Genomic DNA, 23663 nt, shown 5'->3' with positions numbered 1-23663 from the left:
CAGAGCCCCAAGCCAGGCGTCCATTCCCCGCCCCACCTCCCCCAGGATGAGGTCAGCTCTCTGGGTCCCTCCAGATCCAATAATCAGAACCACCTGGTCAGAATCTCCCCACCCACGCTCACCCTTCCTGTCTTAGAAGGCAGGTCACCTCCTCCCTAGCTGATCCCCAGAATCGGGCAATTTGTGGTTTGCATGTGCTACCACTGGGCAAGGGAAGGGCCTAGCCCCAGGGCCCACCCTGAGAGCTGGGGCGGGCCTTGGGGAGTGCTGTGAGATGAGAGGCCCAGTGTCCTCCTGGGAGAAGGCAGGAGGATTCCCAGGCCAGGGCAGGCTGCAGGTGGGAGAGGAGCAAGCAGCTCTCTGCCCCTTCTCCTCCCCCTGGTCCCTCCACGTCACACAGGCCAGTGACAGACAGTACCCTGAGCTGTGTGCTCTAGAGAGCCCGGGAGGACACACTGGGGCAGGAGAGTTCTTGGTCATATCCAAACCTTGATGGAAAATACACACTTTCAAGACAGGCCCAGGGGCCATGCTGTCCGCCTCCAACACAGTGCCCTGTCCACGCAAGGGTGGTCACAGGGCCAAACCCCTGGTGAGGGGAGACCTCCAGCTGCCTTTAGACACCCCAGAATTGCACAGGGGCTCCTGGCCAACTCCACAACTGGGAGGCGCCGAGTGCCTTCTCTGCCTCCCCCCGCGCATCTGCTGAAGCTGCACCGGCATGCAGCCGGCGCTCAATAGAGGAGAGCAAGAGTGTGCAGAACACGACACTCCCCCCACACGGGATGCACTTTGGAAAGGTCGAAGGGCTAATGACACACACAGGGTTCGGGACTTCTGCAACCTCTGGGGAGGCTCCTCCCATCTGGAGCCTCGCTGTCCCCAGGGAAAGCACCATTGGCCCCTCCTGGGGGGTGACCACAGCCCTGGCTGCCCCAGCTGCTTTCCCAGCTTGCCCAATGTCTGGGAACACCTGGAAGAAGCCGCGTGCGAGGCATGAGGCTAAGGAACAGAGCTCCCTGTCCGGGAGCCCAGCCCTGGCCATCAGCAGTCCCACCGAGTCCGACACCTGCTGCCCGCCAGACTCCCAGGGCAGAAGGCCAGGCACCACAGCCCAGAAGCAGTGACTCCCTGGGCCCCTGCCTACCCAAGAGGACTCCTGGGCCAGCCGCCCTCCAGCGGCCTGCCAGGCTCCCCGTATCTGGTTTGCACCAGCAGGAACCCAGTCTCAGGGGGTGGCCCAGAAAGGTCTCCTTAGAAGCAGGGATGGAGTGGTCCCTCCATTCCGCCTCCGCCTGCGCCCGGGGCTCCGTGCCCGGGAAGGCTGACGTGTCACCGAGAACCATAAACGCCATCTGTCAACAGGGAGCTCAGGCACGCTAACCTAAACACGGCCCTGGAGACACTCTCCGCAGTTCCTAAATACACAACTCCCGAAGCCTCTCCCTGAGGGACGGCAGGGCTGGCCCGTCCACCCCCAGCCTGGGGCTCTGCCTCTCACACCTCTCCTTCCCCGTGAGCCCATTCCACAGCCACTTCGCCAGCCCCTGCTCCGCGCTGGTGGCCATGCAAAATCCTGGAGATTCTGTAGCAAACAGGACGCACGTGGTCAGCCCTCAGGAGCTCACAGACTAGTGACATTAAATTATCACACGAGCATAAAATGACAATCACATACAGAAGCACAGGGAGCTGGGACAGTGTAGAAAGGAGACTGAATCTCGACAGGAAATCCAGAAAGGCCCCATGAGAGGGTACAACTGAGGAGGAGCTGGAAGAACACAGCATGAGCAAAAGCCCTGGGGTAGGAAGACCAGGGACAGTGAAGAGCCAGTCAAGGCCAGGAAGGTGCTGAGTGGGGGCAAGGGGAGAATAGGCAGTGAGGTGAGAAAGGCAGAGGGTCCCCTAAGGTGGACATGCTGGCAGACAACAGGCAGGGACCTATAGGCAGAACTACTTTAGAGGGGTCCAGGGCTTACAGGAGCCGGCTCACACAAGCCCAAGAAAGCCAAGTGTCAGGCTCAGCGAACCCAACTCTGTTTTGGTGACTTTGTAAGAGCAGCTCCAACGCAGCCAAAGCTGGAGGATTTACACCGTGGAAATGGGCAGCCTGTTCTTGGCAGAGAGAAGGCTGTTAGCCAGTGCTCACCAGCTCAGCCCTGCGGGAGCCCTCCACTGCTGGACAATGGGAGTGGGCTGGAGGGGCAGCAGCCCCTGAAGAGCCTGTGATGGTGCCAGAGAGGAGGGGCAGGACCTGGCAAGTGCCGGGCTCCGAGGGAATCCAGAGGGTGGCCCTCAGGCCACAGGACTGGGCATGTTCCCAGCCACACGGCCTAGACCTGGTGGCTCCCGTTCTCCCCACCCACCTCGGCTTCCCAGGCTCTGGGGAGCTCAGGAGGAGCCCCAACCAGCACTTCTGCCAAGTTTCACCAGGTCCACCTGCTGGTGGCCCCGCGGTCGCACCCACCCCCTGTGCTTCTGCAAGCCTCAGCCTCTCTACCTGCGAAGCTTTTGCCTGTGAACCCAAAGAACCTGCCTTGGGCGGGGTGGGGTGGGGTGTCATTGAAATGACGTCACCTGCCCTGATAAGAGCCTCCGCCCCCGTCTCGGGTGATGGCTCTGCTGGGCTACAACTGCTAGTCCCCCAGCAGGCAGAGCCACGCAGGGCGCAGGGATGGGCAGCGTCCTCCTGACCCTGACAGCAGGCCTCACCTCTGCCACTTGCTGCTTGTCCAGGTGAAACACCTGCCCAGAGCTGGTGGAGGCGATCTCCTCGTAGGCCAGGTAGCCAGGATGCGTGCGGTCACCACAGTCCCCCGTTAGCACGAAGACCACCTGGAAGACGGCAGGCACAGGCCTGGCTCAGGACCCCCGGCCACCTGCTGCAGGGTAAGTGGCAGGGCCCTTCCCGGCTCTGAGGGGGGTCATGAGCGTGCCCATCTCAGCATGACGAGGAAGAGGGACCACCTCCCGGGGCCGCTGGCCCGCAACCTGCCAGGCTCAGTCCCCGGGTTCCCACGGGGTCAGGAGCTGGGGGAGGGCCAGTGCTCACAGTGGACGCCTCATACATGGGATGAAGCCCATGTCAAGGGAGGCTCGGAGGTGACCTTGTTGGAGTGCCCCTGGAGGCTGCAGCCAGGGGGACCCTGCGGTGTCCCAGGCAGCAGGGTCACCTGTGACTGCTTCAGCTGCAGGAGCTGCAGCAGCTCCTCCTTCTTGTGGTGGTCCTTGGCACGGGCATCCGAGAAGACGTAGATGAAGGAGCCGGGGTTGGCGACCTCCACGGCGGCCTTGATGGCCCCCACGCTCATCTCTGGGCAGTCGCCACCTCCCTGCAGGCGGGGGCTCGTCAGCGGCTGCCGCCCACCTCCTCCAGAAGGACCCACCCCAGACCTCTCCAGAGCCACGGGGAGGTGCCCTGGTGCCCCCGCCCCAGGGGGCCAGGCCAGGCCCAGCTTCTCCCTGCCAGAGACACCACATGGCACCAGCCCATGGCAAACTTAGGGAAGCAGCTCGGCTCATCCACCCTGCGACGGTGACGGCCACCCAGGGGACGTGTGGGCGGCAGACAGTGGGCCACCAAGCCCACACGTGTGTCTCATTACCACGTGATGAGTGCTACAAGTGGGGACAGGGAGGGGACATCTAGCAGACAGCCCAGGGGAACCGCAGACGGCTGCTCAGGGCGGGAGGGGCAGAAGAGGACAGAGGGACCACCTCCTCGTCCATCGGCCTACGACCTGCCGGGTTCAGTCCCCGGGTTCAGCCCACCGAGGTGCACCCTCCTGCCTCCCGCCCAGTGCCCGCGGCTCTCTGCTGTGCGGCCACCCCTTTACCAGTCCACAGCCCCCTGCAGCTGCAGGACTTTGCCTGGTGACTTCTCAGCAAATGCTTCTTTCCAACTGGCCCTTTCACCCCATGGCGAGTCACTGAGTCCCAGTATGAGGGCCTGTTCTGGACCCTGGGAGGCCCTGCAGGAGGCCTGGCAGGGGAGGATAATGGGGCCCCTGCCCTCGGGCAGCTGGTCTCAGTGGGTGGGACCAAGAACAGATGCTGAACCACCGCGTCTGGGGTGGCAGAGGAGCCCAGGTGGCCGCGGGGCGTATGACCCAGGCTGCAGCCGGACTGGGGGTTGGAACTGACCTGCCTCACATTGGCCCTCAGCTACCACACTTGCCCTTAACTGGGGACCCCCATGAGCCACCTCTTTCTATCCTGCAGATTCACTCATTAAAGGATAAGCACCTACTATGTGCTGGGCACAGGGGCTCTGGGAGGTACTTGGTTCACCGAATGAGGGAAGAACCCAAAAGTCAGCTCCCCAGGGCCTCCAAGGTGGGCTGGGAGCCTCCGGCAGAGCTGAGGGGGGTCATGGCGGTGGGGCAGGGGGAGAGCCGCTCTCTTGGCTGCTTGGAGGGGCTAAGACCTGGGCCTCTGGGCACTGAGGTGACAAAGGTCAGCAGGCTGGGCAGGGGACAGGGACAGGGGGAGGGGCAGCCCACCTGCACGTAGAGTTCTCTCAGCTCCTTCTGAAACACCACTGGGTCTGCTGTGAGGGTCACTGGGCCAATATCTGTGGGGAAGAAAGGGGGACCCAGAGCTCAGGGGGGCGCAGAGGAGGGTAGAGGGCAAGCCCAGTCCCTGCTCCCAACAGCAGTCCCCAGCCTTTGTGACCAAGACTCCCCTAAGAATGCCCACTCTGCCACCCAGCCCACTCCCACTCCCAGTGGGAAAGGGATTCTGGGAAGACAGAGACGGAGAAGCAAACCATCACCCTTTCCCTTTCCAGAACCCAAAGCAAGCACCCAACAGGGGCCCACCAATGAGAATGGAGCCTTCCAGAAACCCCAACTCTGTGTGGCTTGTTCACATCACACGACTGAACCCGCCAGGGTCATCCAAGATGCACACACGGGAAGTACCTTTTCTTTGGTTCAGCGACGGCTCCTCAGCCGCAGCTCCCACAGGGGGCAAGGCAGGCAAGAAAGAGCGAGGAGCCGCCCTGAGCCCTCTTACGGGGGAGAAGCCATTCAGTGAGGCCAGGGGTCAGGCTTCAGCGGATTGAGGCTAGCTTCAGGATGTCCCCTGTCAGCAGGTTGACGGACATCTAAGGAGGCCACGCCCATCTCATGTGCTGTGTGGGATCAGGGGCAGAGCCAGCGAAAAGGCACTTATGTCACCCGCCCAAACAGAGAGGCCGCGTGGGTCCAGCCCACCCTGTGCGCTCAGCGCCCTGGTTCTCACACAGCCCCACACTCAGGGCTCAGGGCTGAGGGCTCTCGGTTCCGTGTGGCAGCTCCCGACACGTGTTCAGGGCAGCAGTGAGAAAAAGTACACAGTTGGCCACGCGAGAATTTGGCAGGACGGGGGCAACGGGAACACCCATCCAATGCTTGGGAGCACAAGATGGTCCAGCCCCTTTGGAAGACAACGGAAGCTTCTAAAAAGTCATCCACACATCCACCACATGATCTGGCCATTCCAGCCCCAGGTATCACCCAAGAGAAATGAAAACACATATCCACAGGAAGGATCGTACTCGAATGTTCACGGTGGCTATGTTTGTAACAGGGCCAAGCTAGAAGCAAGCCCAATGTCCATCAACCAGGGAATAGACAAACTAGTGCATTCATGTACAGTGTTCCCCTTTACCCATGGGAAATACATTCCAGGACCCCGTAGATCCCTGAAACCAGACAGTAGCAACCCCTTCATATGACTTTTTCCTGTATGTACATACCTGTGATAAAATTTAATATATAAGTTAAGTGCAATAATTAGAGATTAACAATAACTAATAATAAAATAGAACAACTGTAACAATATGATAAAATTGCCAGCATCGCTACTCTTGTGCTTTGCTGCCATTATCCAGTAAAATAAGAGTCATTTAAACATAAGCTGTATGACAGCATAACAGTTGGCCTTGGGCAAAAACCAGGTGGATCAATAACAGAGACAGCTACTGGGGGACTGACAGGGATGTAGTATATACTGCTTGGATACATTGGACAAAGAGATGAGTCACTTTGGTCAGGATGGGACAGTATAAGATCTCATCACACAACTTGGGATAATGTGCAGTTTAAAATGCATGAATTGGGATGGGGCTGGGGCTCAGCGATGCGCCCTTGCCTGGCATGTGTGAGGCACTGGGTTCGATTCTCAGCAACACATATGAATAAATAAAATAAAGTTCTATCAACAACTAAAAATATATTTTTAAAAATGCATGAATTATGGGCTGGGGCATAGCTCAATGGTAGGATACTTGCCTAGTATGTGGAGGCCCTGGGTTTGATTCCTAGCACCACTGTAGAAAAAAATTTTAAAACCTATGCATTGTTTATTTCTGGAATTTTCCATTTAACATTTTTGGATCTTGGCCAGCTATTGGTATCTAAAACAATGGAAAGTGAGCTGTAGATAAGAGGGACCACTGTGATCAGGTTCCACTCAGCAGTGCTACAGAAGAAATGACCAACACGGGTCCCAGTGGGATGGATCCCCATCCTGTGTGCGTGAGAGAAGCTGGACAGCACCTGCTGTGACACAGAGCCAGTTCTAGGAAGCTCTGGGGCAGTGAGAGGAAAGCAAAGACAGAGGCAGCCTGCAGGCTGGAGAGCGCCAAGGGGCACAGGAACCAGCTAGGGGACGGAAATGCTCCACGTAGTGGTGGGAGTGTGGTTTCCAAGGGGTGTCATTTGTCACAAGTATACAGAGAAGATCTGTGCATTTCACAAATAAAACACAGAAATGATAAGCCAGGCACGGTGCTGCACACCTGTGATCCTAGCTACTGGGGTGGCTGAGGCAGGAGGACCTCAATACTGAGGCCAGCCTCAGCACCTTCGTGAGACCCGGTCTCGAAATCTAGGAATGATTACCAGTGAGGGCATGGGGTAGAGGGAGGTGCAGGTGAAGCAAGAATAGCAGGAATGTATATATACTTCATTTTATTTATTTATTTTTTGTGTGGTACTGAGGATTGAACCCAGCACCTTGCACATGCTAGGTGAGCCACAAAATAGGACTTTTTTAAAGTTGTAGATAGACCTTTATTTTTATTTATTTATATGTGGTGCTGGGAATCGAACCCAGTGCCTCACACATGCCAGGCAAGTGTGCTACTGCTGAGCCCCTGCCCCAGCCCAGTAAAATAGGACTTTTTAATATGTACTTGCATGATATATTTTTGAAGATGCTTCATGTTAAGTGCCTGGCAATTCGCTACACTCTTCTGCTTACTTTGTTTCTATCTGCAATGTTGCCTTTTAAAATAGCAGTAAGGGAGCAGGGTGCAGGCAGGGCCCAAGCTCACAGGCAGGTCTGGGGACTGAACACCTGAGTCCTCATTCCTGGCCAACCAAAGCCACCTCTTCCCTTTAGAAAGATGGCGGCACCTGGAAACCCAAAGGTATGCAGGGAGAAGCTCTAGAAGGTTCTACACTGGCCAACAGACACATGCAAATTAAAACAGAACACCATTTCTCACCTATCAAATTAGCATGAAGTCTTGTTAGCACTCTGGAAAGAGAGTGACCTCCCCACGCTGGCAGAGACTCAGGTGCAGCTCAGCCTCGTGGCTCATCCACAGGAGGGCAAACCCACACAGTGGTTTTGGAGGCCAATCTGGCACTCATGATCAAAACTGAAATTGCTCACGCGCTCACACTGAGCTGTCTCATTTGGGGGATCCACCCTGTGGATCCGTTTGCAAATGTGTGTGTTTACTGTAAAGAAACTAAAGCAGCCTATTTTATGCTGGAGAAGGCCGGTGGGATGAATTAAGATAATTCCTCCTGAAGCACGTGATGTCATCATTATGGAGGACCGGGAGCCGGCACATTTCCTGACATAACACAGCGCGTGGGAGGGGCGCTGCTGCAGTGTCATTTTTTTATTTTTAGTACCAGGGATTGAACCCAGGGGCGCTTAACCACTGAGCCACCTCCCCAGCCCTTTGCATTTTTTTTTTTTTTATTTTGAGACAGGGTCTCCCTAAGTTGCTTAGGGCCTTACTAAATTGCTGAGGCTGGCTTTGAGCTTGTGATCCTCCTGCCTCAGCCTCCCAAGCTGCTGATATAACAGGCATTCACCAGGATGCCCAGCTCTATGCACTATAATTTTGAAAATTAAGTATATGCATGTATAGAAGTGAACACACACACACACACACACACACACACACACACAGAGAGAGAGAGACAGCCTAGAATATTTTTTAAACAAGTACAATTTTGTAATTTTTTTGTTTTGGGGTGCTAGGGACGGAACCCAGGGCCTCAAACATGCTAAATACATGCTCAATACATGCTCTCTCAGTGCGCTGCAGCCCTAGCCCCGACTCTGGAGAATCAAAAAAGAGATTATTAACTACGAGAGCTAAGCCTGAGGCCAATACTTGACAAAGACCACAAAGAGCACCAGGGACCAGTCCTATCTACTGAAACCAGACGCAGAAGTCCCACGCAAAGAGCTGGCACTGGAGGCCAGCTGAGTATTAAAGAGAAGTCCACTGTGACCAGGCAGGGCTGGGCGAGGAGTGCAGAACAGCTTCACATTAAGAAATCACAGTAACAGGTCAACAGGAGAAAGTCACTCACTGAAACTCAGCCCTTGGCCAGGTGGGTGTTTGGCTTTTCTTTTCTTTTCTTTTTTTTTTTTTTTTTTTGACTTTGGTGGCATTTTGTGTTTTGGTGACAGAATGAAAGCATCATCCTTCACCAATGGCCAAAGCCTCACACCAAGAGCCAACATCAGACCACAGTGTGAAACCGGAACAAGACAAGATTGCCTGCAGCTGCCACAGTATTGGCATTGTTCTGGAAGTTCTCGCTGGGGAGTAATACAGACATTTAAGATAAAGGGGACATTTGATTGGAGGAGACAACATTATAATTTGGACAGGCTGTGGCTGTCAGCCTCGATCCGACTCATGACCCAAAAGATTAGTAAAAAATTGAAAAAAATATACAGAAAGGAATTGCTCTCCAACATGATACCAATGCTCATTTGCAAAAAAAAAAAAAAAAAAGTAATGGAAAAATATCCTTAATATAGTAACAAAAGCCAAAATGTTTAGAAATGATCTTTAAAAGAAAAAGAAATGGGTGGAACTTAGAAGGAAAAAAAACTACGAATCTTTTCTAGAGGAAATAACTATGGGAACAGAGGAGACGCAGCCTTCGAGGAACAGGTGAGTTTTTTAAAAAAGACAGAACTTTTCTTCCCAAAGTTGAGATTGAACACGATCCCAACCAAAATCACAACTGGATTTTTTTTTTTTTTTTTTTTGAAATTGACAGAGGTTTTCTGTGTTTCATCTGAAAGAACAGATGCTCGAGAAGATTCTGAGAATGAAGAAGGTGAACAAAAAGAGGGAGGGAGCACGGTGTGGAGCAGCAAGGCAGGGCCCCGCCAGCGTCCACCCAGCGCCACAAGAAAAGGAACGGGCTGAAGACCAGGAAGTCCCCGTGACTCTGAAAATGAGCGGCGTCTGGAGACCAAGGACAAAAGAACTGGGCTCTCGTAGGAAGGCTGTTCCCCGTGGGCCATGGAGTGACCATCCCGCAGCCAGATCTGGGCAGGCCAGCACTGAGCGGTCAAGGGGTGGACACAGGGAGCGGGTGGAAGCTGGCTGTGGCCACTGGAATAGGAGGCCACAGAGAAGCCACACGCACTTGGCTCACCACATATAAATAAATAAAATAAAGGTCTATCAACAACTTAAAAAAAAAAAAGTCCTATTTTGTGGCTGACCTAGCACATGCAAGGTGCTGGGTTCAATCCTCAGTACCACATAAAAAATAAATAAATAAAATAAAGGTATATATATATTTTCCTGCTATTCTTGCTTCACCTGTACCTCCCTGTACCCCACGCCCTCTCTGGTAATCATAGCTACTGGGGTGGCTGAGGCAGGAGGACCTCAATATATGTGTGGGAAGGGGCTAGACCGGCCCACGAGGTGATGAGCTAGAGGGGGCCACAGGGTGGAAGGCAGGGTCAGCGTCACATAGTTCACGTGGCTGCGCCTGCAAACACGGATGAGATACAGCTGAATGCACAGGCTCTGGGCACAACCCAGACCTCGCCCTGCCCGCTGAGGGAGAGGCAGGGACACCCCAGTGGCAGCAACACACTCTGCCCTGGAGTGCGGCTGCTCACGCACAGCAGGAGGCAGGCTCCCTGGGGAGATGAGCCAGCACCCTGCAATCACAGGAGGTGCTCAGAACTCGGATGTAAATACCTATGTCCTTCTAAATGCCACAGCGACAAGGAGATAGGACAACTCACCACAGTGTGAAGTCCTGGGGCAGAGAAGGGGCACCGAAGAGAAACTCAAGAACACTGAGTGAAGTGTGAACTTTAGTTAGAAAAAAGCGTATCAATGGCCACATCAATGTTTATAGCAGCTCAATTCACAATAGGTAAGCTTTGGAACCAACCCAGGTGTCCTTCAACAGATTAATGGATAAAGAAAATGTGGTACATATACACAATGGAATATTACTCAGCCATAAAGAAGAATGAAATCATGGCATTTGCTGGTAAATGGATGGAATTGGAGATTTTCATGCTAAGTTCCAAAAAAACTAAAGGCTGAATCTTCTCTCTGACATGTGGATGCCAACCCACAACAAGGGGGGCAAGGGGAAGAACAGAAGGTCACTGGATTAGATCAAAGGGAATGAAGGGTAGGGAAGAGGAATGGGAATAGGAGAGACAGTGGAATGCATAGGACATCACTTTCCCATGTTCGTACAGGAATACATGACCACCATAACTCCACATCATGGACAACCACAAGAGGGCAAGTTAGGCTCCATGTATGTTGATATGTCAAATACACTCTACTGCCTTGTATAACCAAAAAGAACCAAAAAAATGAAAAAAAGAGAACACAACCACAGTGGCTAACTCGCTGTGTAGATGGACCACAGTGATGTAAGATGTTCATAACAGGGAAACTGGGTTTTGGGTGATTCCTGTGTTATCCTCACAATAATGCCACAAATCTAAAACTTTTCTAAAATAAGAAGCTTATTAAATTTTTTTAAAGAAAAGATAACATGAGGCAGAATTCACTCTATTTGTACCTATTATAAAGACTAATAATTAATACAATGGGCTCCTGGCCCAAGAATGATCATAAAACAGAACCAATCAGATAGCCCAGATTGATTCCTAATAGATAAAGCAACTTGGGTAAGGTTCAAATGATAGAGCAAAAAGTTATTTGATTAAATGCCCCCAAATAATCAATTATCCTGCCGTAGAACTACATTTGTTTCCTAGTCGCAACTTGCACCAATTATTATTTTTTAATTCACGATGAAAGGATTAAATGCCAAGAAAGAAAACACAAAAATCTAGAACATCTAACTGATTTTGTGATCAAAAAATAAAAACCAACCTTGCTAAAGCATCCATGTAAATAAATCACAAAAGAAAAAGATCAATAGATTTCATAACATTTAAAGCCTCAGAACATCAATAATACTGGAAGACAAAGGCCCGGGAAACACCAACATGCAACCAAACACTTAATGACATCAGCGTCAGATCCTCCTGTCGCCCAAACAACCACCCAGGTCCCCGGTGGAGATACCAGCGAAGAAACCAGCGATTTACAAGAGAAGAAAGTCACACACAAAAACCCTCATGAATTGTTGAGCCTTGTGAGTAATTAAAACTGGAACATTCTCCATCTTTGGAATTAGGAAAAACATGTTTTTGTTTTTATCTGGGGATTGAACCCAGGGTGCTTTACCACTGAGCCACATCTCCAGCCCTTTTTACTTTGAGACAGGGTCTTGCTAAGTTGCTGAGCCTCAAACTTGCCATCCTCCTGCCTCAAGCTCCAGAGTCACTAGGACCACAGGCCTACACCTAACTCCTAGTGTCAGCAGCTAAACTGGGAGAGGCCACCTCGGCCACTTCTGGTGAACATTCTGGAAGACAACTGGACCAGCCGCCCATCTCTCATTGTGTTAAAATGGCCTGGGAATTCCACTTAATCCTACAGAAAGACCAAAGATGCCAAGATCTTGACCCAGGAGTGATTTTTATCACATTTAACTAGAGAAAACCTGAAAACAATATAAATTTCCAGTCAAATGAAACAACGAACAAGTTTCCACCTTTTCTACTCGGGGAGCATGCCATTTTTTGCATTTAAAAACTTATTCACAACATTTCCAAAGCACGAGTCCTTCTCCACAAAGCCCGTGCCGTCTAAGACCACTCCTCTTCTCCCTGACACCCCTCCAGGGCTGCCAGCATGCAGATCTGGGGGCCAGCTGGCTAAAAGCCCTACTTCTCAAGCTTTCTCCCACCGAAAGGAGTTCTGTCTGCTGAATCAAAGACACAGCCAGCCCTGACCCCCAGCGCCAGCCCCTGCCGAAGCTCCAAGCCCATAGAAGGAAATGCAAGGTCTCCAAACCCTCAGCCAGGCAAGGCTGATCCAGGCCTGGGCTCCTCCTCCTCCCACGCACACCTGCCTCTCCACTCAGACTTCCTGCCCCTACCCAGCAGCTCCAGCACCCCAGGACGTCCTCTGCCCTAACTGTGTCCCCAGCACCCAGCATCTACAGTCAAAAACCACTAACCTTCATTCCTGTTCCTCAAGCCACCCTGCAGGTGGCTTCCTCAGGAATCCTCTCCTTGGTCCCCTCCCCTGAGGACCCACCTGGGCCAGGAGCTAGTGCTTGAACCAGAACCTGTCACCTTCCACTCTACCTAGCCTGTCCCCACAGGCTGCCCACTTCCACGGGGAGCCTCACAGGGCTCCACCACATTCCAGCGTCAGATGATGGCAAGGTCCCCCTCCACAGGGGGACCTGTGTGTGTCTCTAGGGACACGCCAATCAGGGACTGGAAGGAGGACCTGTGTTTTGCTTCACTGAGGACACAGTGACAGGCTGAGCCTGGAGGAGGCTGGAGAGCCGTACACCCGCTCAGCACAGAGGAGAGCACGGGTTCAGGGTGGAAGGGGCTCCTGAAGCTGATGGCCAGAGAGGAGCAGCCAGGACAGCCCTCAGAGGCCCAGGCCCAAGCCTCCTACAGCTCCCAACGGCTGTGGTCCTGCCCTGCATAACAAACAGGGGCGATGAATCAGGAGGGCGTCACCCTGGCAGGTGGCCTTGGGGAAGTCTCCTTGGTGTCCAGGCCTCAAGCTCTCCAACTGTGAGGTAAAGGGAGGGTCAGGTGATCTCCGAGGTCCTGTACAGTGAGGTCTCTGGAAACCCAAGCACCATCTTCCAAGCAGGTGAGAGAGCTGGACAGACAGGGTGACCCGGGCTCCAGCTGGAGCCAGGACACGTCCACACCCCATCTACTCACAAGCCCGGCCTCCATGCCCCTGGTCCCAGGTGGAAGCCTCCTTTCCAGGTGCCCAGAATTTCTTTCTAGAGCCCCATGAAGCCCAGAGCTCTGAGAGCAGCGGCCCTCCAAGCCCCTGGACAGCAGACTCCTACAGCCCTGGTCCACTCCTCGGGGGAATTCTGCCAGGAATCTGCACTCCCCACCCCTTTCCCTCTCTCTCTAAAGCTGTCCTCCTGGGTAAGAGGTGGATGGATGGAAAGATAAGCAATAGAGCAAACAGAGCAGATATAACAGTAGGATCTAGATGGTGGGCAGACAGGGTCAATGTACTGTTTTCTCCCTACTCTGTCAGAAGGGCTTTTAAAAAAATTTTCCCCCACTAAAAACACAAAAGTGTTGGGAGGAAAAGTGTCTGGCTTTGCAAGGCTGGGAGCCGGCAGTACCCAGCTGCTCAAGGAACTTTGGGACCTCTCAGGAGCCCTTTCAAGGGGTGCCCCTAACATTGAGCTGAAAGGAAGGGGGCTGTGGGCAGCAGGGGTGGCCTGCACGGCTGGGGGAGCTATGGTGCGGGAACCCCGCAGTGAGGACCAGCAGGTGGGCGCCCCGTTGTCCATCAGAGCTGGGTATTCCTCAGGAATATTCCTAAGGAAGGGCAGGAAAGGCAGTGTCTCAGCACCGTGGGTTCCTCTGCACCCCATTTCGCCCCTAGGCCTGCCTCTGAGAACTGTTGTGATCCCCAAAGCCCAAGCTGAAGCGAATTCTAACAAATAACAGAAGTGGCACCCAGTCCAACATCTCAGCAAGTCTTCGCTGATTCTTTCGTAACTGGGGAAAGTGAGGCTCAGGAAAGTGAAGTCGCTTTCAAGGTGTTGTGCGCTGGGCCCTGCTCTCTACCGCTACCCTGACAGCCCTAACCCAGGAGGGCGGGAGAAGCAGGTAGAGAAGGTTCCCGGTGGAGGGGAGGGACGCTTCGAGGCCTGCCCCTGGTGCCCAGGGTCCCCGAAGCGCGAACGTGCCCAAACGGCGCCCTCGCTCGGCCGTCACTTGGGCCCAGGGCGCAGAGGATGGAGGCGGGGCAGGCGAGCGCGCGCCTCTGGGCGCAGTCGGGGGACGCGGGGCGCTACCTGGGTCGTGGAAGGGCACCAGCACGTAGTTGGCGATGGCCTGGCTGCGGCTGCTCAGGGTCCGCTCCAAAATGCGGGAGGCGCCGTCGATCACCTGCATCAGGTCGTCCCACATGGAGCCAGTGACATCGAAGACGAAGGCCAGAGTGGCGTCCCCCGTGGTGGGGGGCAGCACGGTCCCGGGCGCTCCAGTCACCGCCGCAGCGGCGGAGACTGCCACCAACAGCTGCAGGAGCGGTGCCCGGGGCATCATGCTGGGCGCGACCGACTGGTTCGCCACTGCGGTGACAGGTCGTAGCGAGCGCGGTCACCCTGGTGAACCAGAGGCCGCCCAAAGCGCGGCTGCCGCGCAGCGCCTCGCTCTGGGTGCTCGCGGGACAGGGGCGCGCGACGGGGTCCCCCTGCTGGGAGCCGGAGGCGGGCCCTAGAGCCCACCCCGTTCAGGGTCACGGCCCCGCCTCCTCCGCTCCCCCCACCGTGACTCAAACTTTCCCAGCCCCGCTGCTCGCCAGTCCAGACCCGAGGTTAGAGGAGGACGCGGGGCTTAGCAGAAGGGAAGTGGGGCCGAGGCCAAGGCAGCCAGGGACTGGAGTGCGCGGGAAGCTGCGGACACCTGCGCCTCCCGCCGTCTGCACGCCCACGCGGGCCCCGCTGCGGGGGAGGAAAGAGGAGGGGGCAAGCCATCGGCTGTCATCCCCAGACGTGACCAAAGCTGGTTCTCGCCTTTGCGACTTTCTCCACCCAGCAACCTCCCCATCCCCCATAAAACACGCTCTATTTCTCTCTCCCCCCACCTCTCCCTCCTCCCTGGGCGCACAGAGCTCCCCACTTACTACTATTGTAGCCAACAGCCCTAAGCCCAGAACCCCACCCGCTATGCATTTTCAGGTCGTTTCCTCCAAGCTCACTGCACCCTAAGGGTTTTTTCCCAGGTCCCTGTAGGTGCAGCACTCAGCCAGGAGGAAAGCCCCCTCCTCTCCCTTTCCCCTCCGCAAGGCTTGCCCCACCTCTGAGGTTGACTGCAACCCACAGCTTGCTCTTTGAGCCTTCCTCCTAGCTGCCACCAGGCTGTGCAGCCAGGGCCCTGTCTGGAGGTCTGCCCCTTCCACCCCCAGTGAGCTCTGTGGCAGAGAAGACCCCATGCCCATGAAGGTTTGCCACCTGCATGGGAGAGCAGGTGTCAGAAACCGGGTAGCGGGGACTTGGCCAAGGCTTTGGGGCTGGGGTGGGGAGTGGGGGGTCTGGCACCACACATCCTCAGAGACTCAGCTCTAGACCAGGACAAGGTTCCTGGGGAGGGTGTCTCAGGTGGGTCTCCTGTGGAGCTATGTATCTGATGGGATATGGCAGAAGCCAGGTCCCCAGATCCAGCAAGGGAGTGAAACTCACAACCCAGCTCAATGGGAAGTGGGCCACCTGCACTTGTGAACACTGGCTCTTTAAATCTCCCTGGGCTAAGGCTGCAATTGCCCCCAGAGTCTGGGCAGGGCTGGGCCAGCTGTTGGAGAGAGAAGAGAGGCCCCAGCTGTGGGAAGGAAAAAAAAAGACAGGAGCCAGGAACCAAGTGGTAACATTTAGACCCAATGCAAGGGACCTTTGGGGACAAAGTGGTCCTTTGGTTATTCACGCCATAAAGGTTTGCTGCACCTGAAGTGTGTGTCCCTCACTCCGAAAGGCACTGTTGGGTCAGGGATGGGGCAGGGAGGACAGTAAAGATGCGCAGGAGACAGGCTTCCCACCCTGGGGAGAAGAACTGTAAACAAATAATTCTAAGTCAATGAGGTAAGTGCTAATAGAGGGACTCCCAGAGCCCTGGGAGCCCACAGGAAGGAGGGCCCGAGCCTAGGGGTCAGAGGAGGCCACAGAGAGAGCCTGAGCAGTCTTCAAGAGCAAGAGGGGAGGGCATTGGAGGAGTGGGAACAGCATATGCCAGGGCGGGAGACACCAGGGACCTGCCAGCAGGTAGCCCAGTGGAACTGGAGGGGGACAGCAGAGGAAAGATCAGAGGCAGGTCACAAAGGACCTTCAATGCCTCGCAGACCCTCTCAGGGTTTCCCTAAAAGCTCAGAAGAGCTCTTGAAGGATGTCAGTGTCCTCATCTCAGTTACATTGAGACAGGTCACAGCAGCACACGTTCAGGGTACACCCCGCAGAGCCTTCAAGGGTTCTCACTGCCCTGCCACCGTGGCCCCACCTCCAGGGCCCCTTGGAGCCCCAGGAAGGATGCCAGAGAAGGTCTGAGCCCATCTTCCCATGGCCTTGGGCAGGCATCTGCCATCCCCCTGCTGTGGCTCCATCGGAAAGTGCTGTCTGTCCTGGTCCACTGCCTGCCCAGGGTGGCAGGGGGGTTCTGGGTGCTCAGGGCTTCCCAGGAATGTATCTACGGTCATGGGACCAGAGCTGTACACAACAGGGGCCGGCAGCCAGGGAAATCCCCACCCTCACCAAATTCCAGCCCTCACCTTGACCTCTCCAGGCCCCTGGGAGCCTGCATTTTTTAACTCAAGATAATCCACATGTTTCCTCTGTTTCCAGAAGGAGCGGTCCCAGTGGAGTTGTCTGTTCCCTGACATGCTGCTTGTCCACTGGTGTTCCCTGCCTGGGGGACCTGGCCCTGTCCCCTGCATCTGCATGGAAAGCCAAGGCCAGGCAAGGGGCGGGATCAGACCCCGGGATGGTCAGGGCCAGTTGAGGAATCGCTGCTCCCTACCAGGGGTCTTTCTTTACGCTTGCCACATCCTAATCCCTGAGTCATCTTGGTCCAGGCCATGTCAGCCGCCCAGTGAGTCTGACGTCTGCACCACCCACGTCCCAGCCAGCCCTCCTCCTGAGGTGTCTGCCCTATTTCTGCTAAATGAGTAAAGACCCCACAGTGGACAGCATGCGCCAAGGCCCTCCGCACCAGCACTAGACCCGTGCGCCAACATTTTTTCTTCTTGTAATGGACGGGGAAACTGAGGCTCAGAGAAGTGGATTCTGCATCTAGGCTGACCTGGACCTACACCTGCCTTCCTGAAAAGCCTGTGAGCCACCCCCCATTCCACACAGCCACAGAAACGTGGGGCCATGATTTATACAGGACCCCCCCCCGAAGCAGAGTGCAGACTGACATGGAATGCAGTGCCTTTCTCAGACAGCACTGTCCTCTCCGGCAGCAGACCCGACTCAAGTTTCAAACATTCTGCACGTTTAAAATGCTGTGGAGACACCACGCCATGTCACCAAAATGCCTGGACAAAAAGAAGAGTCAGAAACAGGCGTGAGAAGGAAGCAGGGAGGCCTCCGACCCCTCCCTTTACTGAGAAGTCAGCCGACTGGAAGCCTTGCCCCCCCCCCCAGGAGGAACCGAGGAACTAAGTGGAGACAGGACCAGCAGGAGGTGGGAGCAACTGACAAATGACCCAGCCACTGAGGACAGGCTGGGCAGTGGGAGTAGGGATCCTCAGGGCCGCAGAGGGCTCCCAGCAGCCAGGCACTTGAAGGATTTACTGTGGAATGCAGTTCCCCGATGGGACCAGCCTCCAAGTCACATGTACCATAAGGAACAGTTTGAGGCCATCCCAAGAAATACTTGAGCAGCTCAAGAGACACAGGAACCATGGCCCATCCCCATGTTTTCAAGAACAAACACGAAAAGCTAAACCACAGCCAACCCTCGACTCGCTCCCGGCCGCCAGCCTGGCCTGTGTCCCCTGGATGGAGCTTGCGTGCCGCTGAGCCCATGGCTGTCATCAGGGGAGAAGGAGCCCACCTCGTTGGCAGGGATCCTGGCTCACTGTTCAGGCTATGTGGTGACAGCCTGACTGTGGCCATGATGTCACCTGTGTCACTGTGGCTGGCACAGAGATGCACAGTGTGCTGAGCTCGCTGCTGCCCTTTTCTTCTGTCTTCCTTTCCCTTTGTTCATAGGTGAACGTCCCACTGAACTCTCTGGTCTATTTTTGTGGACACTGGTGGCCTCCTGCCCTCTTCCTGCTTCTTTGTGGAAGGCTTGGCTTCATCCCAACCCCCCTCAGCCTTCTCAGGTGTCTACACTTCTTCATGTGACTTGAAAACTCTTTCCTGTCTCCAAGGTCACCCTGTGGTTCTGGCCCTCTTGCCCATCATGGGGCAGGGAATGGACTTTTTTTTTTTTTTTTTTTTTTTGGCCAACAGGAACTGAAAGAGCAAGTGCCGGCTTATCTCCAGAACAAGGTTGGAAGGCTTCCTCTGCCTGATTTGAAGTCTTCACCTAAATCGACAGTGGTTAAGAGGGTGTGGTACAGGGAAGGAGTCAATAAGATGCAATCAAGAGTGTAGCAATGAGTCCACACATGTGTGATCAACCGTCAGCAGGGAAGGGGGGTCTTTTTCAACAACTGCAACTATAGGGGAAAACAGTGAACCTGATTCCCTGCCTCACGCCATGCACAAATATTAATACCAGATGATTCGCAGGCTCAAACATAAAACTGAATTAGGAAGCTTCTAGGAAAAAGACACAAGGAAGAAAGAAATTGGAGCCCATGCTCTTCCACACGATGACGTGATGTCTGCAAAGGTCCCGAGGAATTGGGCTGCCATCTTGAAACCCTGAAGACGCTGAGGGCCCAGAGACACCGAAAAGAGGAAGAAGCCTCAGAGCTGCCCTCCACGTGGCTTCTTGTTATGTGGCTAATAGATTTTCCTTCAGAGTTAAGCTCATTGCATCGTGTTCTCTGCTACTTGTAGCCGAAAGCCGAAAGCATTCTCACTGAGATACGCCTGTTCACTTTCCCTCGTATGGGGTCCAGTTTTACTTAACAATTTCTATTCAGGAAATAAGAACAAACCCTCAACACTGACCTTCTTCTGAAATTTAGTAGATTTCCAATACCTAGACTTTTTAGTACTTTAACTCCCTGGGGCAGGTTCTAAGACATCCTGGGATTGTCCACTGCAAGAAAGTGACTCCGAGATCCCAGGTCGAGAAGGGTGGGGCTGTGGGGCAGCCACAGGGAAAATTCAGAAAGTTAAACATGGAATCACTGAATACCCAGAGATTCCACTCCTAGATAGACACCCCAAGAATTAAAAACAGGTGTTGAAACAAAAACTTGTTTGCAATGTTCACAGCAGAACTGCGCACAATAGCCCAAAAGTGGAAACAACCCAAATGTCCATCAAGGAACAAATGGAGAAACAAAAGGTGGTATTATCCATACAACTGATTATTAATCATCGATAACAGAAACAAAGCACTGATCCGTGCTACAATGAGGATGAACCTTGATAACATCATGTGGTCAGATGCAGTGATGCATGCCTGTGGGGAGCCACATTGAGTCACCATGCCTTCCTGTCCTGACGCACCAGAGGATCTGAAAGATCACTGCAGTCTGGTGCAGTAGTGCCAATACTTGGGACTCAGTTCCCGCCCCCAAACCCACTGCTCAAAAAGCAAGGCCAGTCTTCTGAGTAGGCACACCCTGAGGTTGAGCTACACTCACCTGTTCTTTTGTAATCCTACCCCTTTGCCCTATTTGGAATGGAATGTTCCATGGAAATTCCCTTTGTGTGTCCCCTTTTCTTGCTCTGCCTTTGGGTGGGCCTCCCTAGATGTCAGTCAGCCTGCAGAGAGTGGACATCATGAAGCTAGACTCAGCCCCCTGAAACCTGACCCCTGGCCTCATTTGAGTGGCTTTTTCCCAGTAAAAGGATTCAGCACATGATCTCTCTCTTTCCCCGGACCCTTAAAATCAGAGGAGCCATCACAGGACCCAAAGAAAAAGGTATCTCTGTCTCTTGTGTGATTATGTCATGCAGTCCAGCTCACCAGGAGTGACCCTGAGTGTTTTAATGGTGGAACGCGACAACATGCCTGTGATACCAGACACTCAGGAGGCTGAGGCAGGAGGATGGAAAGTTCACGGCCAGCCTCAGCAACTTAGCAACAGCCTGTGTCAAAATAAAAAATAAAAAGGACTGTGGCTGTAGCTCAGGGATAGAGCGCCCCTAGGTTCAATCCCCAGTACTGAAGGAAACAAAAAATTATGCTGAGGGAAAGCAGGCCAGACAGAGGCCACATGTTGTCTGATTCTGTTTGCAGAATCGTATAAATAGAATCTGAACAACTCCAAATAGGTAAATCCAGAGGGGAAGAAAATAGATTAATAGTTTCGGTGATGACAGTTGCACAATCTCGTAAATGTAGCAAATATTGTAAATTGTACACTTTAAAGTAATTTTAAAAGTGAACTTTGTGAGTTTTGTGTATTTCACCACAATGTTTTTTTAAAGGGTAGGTTGTGGCTGCTTGGGGAAGGCAGATGGAAAACCAGAGTGAGGGGGATTTCAACTCACCAAGAGACTTGGAGAGGCCAGCTGGGGCTCCCTCTGCCTTCAATTGATGTGGAGTCCAGCCCCTGCAGTGGGGCGCTGGATTCTGTACCCCAGCCAGGACTCTGACTGCTCCAGACCCCTCACTGCTAGTCGCTTTAATTACCTGACAATTCAATTCATCCTCAGGAAGTCTCCACCGGAGAAGTCAGTGTCACCAAGATGATGTCAATCAAGGAAACAGATCCCTCCTAACCACTGAGCCGTGACCGCTGCCCTTTGATTAAAGCAGAGAATTGCAAAAGGAACCAGATTAAAGATGTTTGGATTGATGATGCTGGGACTGCTTCCCAAGAATCCGCGTTTGGAAAATCTGAAGAAGAAAAATGGCACTTCCCGGCCCAGACATCAGGCCATGACCTTCCATGCCTGAAGAGGAGCTGCTTGCCAAGGTCCAAGATTTATGGGATGGACTCAGTTACCAAAGGAAATCTGATTACCGCTCAACTGACATTTAGTAGAAACCAGCCTCCGCTGCAAGGATGAAATCCTCAAGAATAAGCGGTTCCTTGCTGTTGCACAAGGGACATCATAGACCTCGTGGGGTACACTGGCTGTGAGTGTGGCTCAACTGAAAATCAGTGACCGCTCCTTGTGAGGGAGACTCAGTGGAAAGCAGAACCTGCCTCTGGAGCTCGGATGCCGTTACCCGCCTCCCCATCCTCTTTTGCAACCTACACTCGATGGCACCCATCAAGTACATCATTCTCGCCTCTGGTTCTGGGGCCAGAGACACAGAAAAGCTAGACAGAAAGTCCAGTTCCTGGCAGGGCAGGGACAATAGAATGAGCCAACGCCTCTAGCCATCAGACGAGGGCTGCGATGGCCTCTGGGCTTGCTTCGGTCTGGGTAGCACCACGTGAGTGTGATTCTGCAGCTCCCGGGCAGGCGCCCCCTAGTGCGGCTTAAATCAGCAAAACTTCGAAGGATGGATTCCCACAGCGATTCCGGAACCCGCTCTGCACGTGACCCAGGAGAACCAATCAGGTCGCGCCATCTCACGAGCTGCAGCGCGATTGGTCTAGAGGTGGTCACGAGACACACATGCAGCCAATCAACATCTTTCCCTGGGATATTTCTCAGGAGCAGAGTCTCTCTCTTACCGCTGGGGGCATAGGACTCAAAGGCTGTGAAGGGTCCCTGTCAGCAGCCATGGTCTCCACCCCAGGAAGGAGCTGATGTGCATTCAGGGAGAGGGAAACCTGAAGAGATGAGAAGCAGAAAGAGGAAGAGAGAAATGTGATATCCTTGGAGTCCCTGAGCCCACCATACTTTGTGCTGTGGCCGTGTGACTTGTTGAGTTCCCTTTCCTTGTGTGGCTTGTCCTGGTTGGATTTCTGCAGTGTGAGGATGGCCTTAGGCCTGAGCCTAAGCAACTCCATTTTAAAGACTCCAGTTTGAAACCTGCAGTCTCCCCAGGCACACCCACAGAGCCCTCCAGTGTGGCCTCAAACAAGTTACTTCCCCTCACCCTGATAAACACAGAGTGAAGCTCCTGGCAGGCTGTCCTCTCCTCATGAGAGGGAAAGGGAGAAGATCAGGGTGGGGACCACCAGACCAGATGTTTGGACCCCAGGATAAATGATGTCATGGAGAAATCCGGTGGTAGCTGATAAGGATGGTAAGGGGGGTCAAAAAGCCCCCAAATTGTATAAATAATAGAGCTGATGAACAGGGATTCAGCCAGCCAAAACAAAGATGCACTGGAGCTGGAGAGCCTCATGAGGACCTGACATCCCATCATTGTCATCCTTTCCTGATCCTCTGCGTGATCCTCACTCTCTCACACTCTACCACCTGTCTGAACTTTAGTGAGGGCCACAACTTCTCCCTATGACCCTCTCCTCACCCAGTCATCCACTTGGTTCCGAACCTGGGCACCGTGGTCTGAGTGAGTGTGCATCTGCTGAACATAAAGCCTATGGCCTGAGACTTTTGAACTTAGCATGCAGAGGGAATGTCTGTCATTAGCCTGTCATGATTAAGTGTGTTTGCAGTGCTTAGAATTAATCTAGAATTGTATGCTGTGGATTAATTAATCTAGAGTTGTTTGCTGTGAATTGATCATGTCTATTGCAATGCCCAGCATTAAGGATCGTCATTTTCTTGATTAAGAACCTATGGAGTGAAACTGTATTGAGTGATTTGAGTGAATAAAGCATTAAAAGGGACAAAAGCGCGTAAACATTCTTTATTTCTCCCCTCAGCTGCATATGTCACAATTTTGCCCCCTCGCGAGATGCAGTTTGTAACACAAGTCCTATATCATGAAGTGGGGAAATGTGCTTTATTCAGGGATGGACACGTGATCCTGCCTTCTCTTCAGATGGCAGCTGATTGATGGTGAAACAGAACAAAATCCCTGAGCTGAGCACCGAAGCATCGAAGCCAGGAGGCAGATGGCATCAGTCAGTGAAATGGTCTGGCATCCAGCAAGCCCTCAACAATTGCAGAGTGAGAAAGCTACGGTCACTCCTACTAAGAGCTCCTTCCCTTTTACAGCCCAGCCAAAGGAGAGGGGCAGTTGAGGATTTGGGATGGGTTATTTTCCCCTTTCTTTCCAAAGAGCTGTGAGTAAGGCTCCACCCCAAGTGGCTCCTCTCAGCTCTCTGAACTTGATCAAGGGGGAAAAACAATATTATTTTTTTATGTAGCCAGAAAACTCTGCTTGCTGAGGGAGTTGGTGACCTGCACTTAGAGGAAGTGGTCCACTTTAAATATAGTACTTTAATCATGGGAGTTTCTTGAATTTCAACTTGTAATATTCTGGCCAAGCCCCTCCTGGCGTGAGGAGCACCTTCCTGGCCCGGAATGAGGGAAGGCCTCCACCACACCCAGGCTCCTGTGGGCCAT

At 53.4% G+C, this 23663-nt stretch overlaps 1 protein-coding gene across 1 annotated transcript in view; it reads right to left on the bottom strand.

Moving 5' to 3' along the window:
• Hmcn2 (hemicentin 2) overlaps nt 1-15020 on the bottom strand; it is a 121214-nt gene extending 106194 nt beyond the window's left edge. The window contains exons 1-4 of the mRNA XM_078048412.1: nt 14454-15020; nt 4503-4573; nt 3174-3332; nt 2713-2835 (exon numbers count right to left, since the gene is read on the bottom strand). Of these exons, the coding sequence (XP_077904538.1) occupies nt 2713-2835; nt 3174-3332; nt 4503-4573; nt 14454-14706 (606 nt within the window). The 5' untranslated portion in view covers nt 14707-15020. The remainder of the gene's footprint in view (nt 1-2712; nt 2836-3173; nt 3333-4502; nt 4574-14453) is intronic.
• Between the last annotated feature and the right edge of the window lie 8643 nt (nt 15021-23663).

Source organism: Ictidomys tridecemlineatus, chromosome 4, assembly GCF_052094955.1.
Source record: "Ictidomys tridecemlineatus isolate mIctTri1 chromosome 4, mIctTri1.hap1, whole genome shotgun sequence".
Lineage (NCBI taxonomy): Eukaryota > Metazoa > Chordata > Mammalia > Rodentia > Sciuridae > Ictidomys > Ictidomys tridecemlineatus.
Note: the sequence above shows the minus strand (reverse complement) of the source record. Positions and strands in the feature narration are given on the sequence as shown.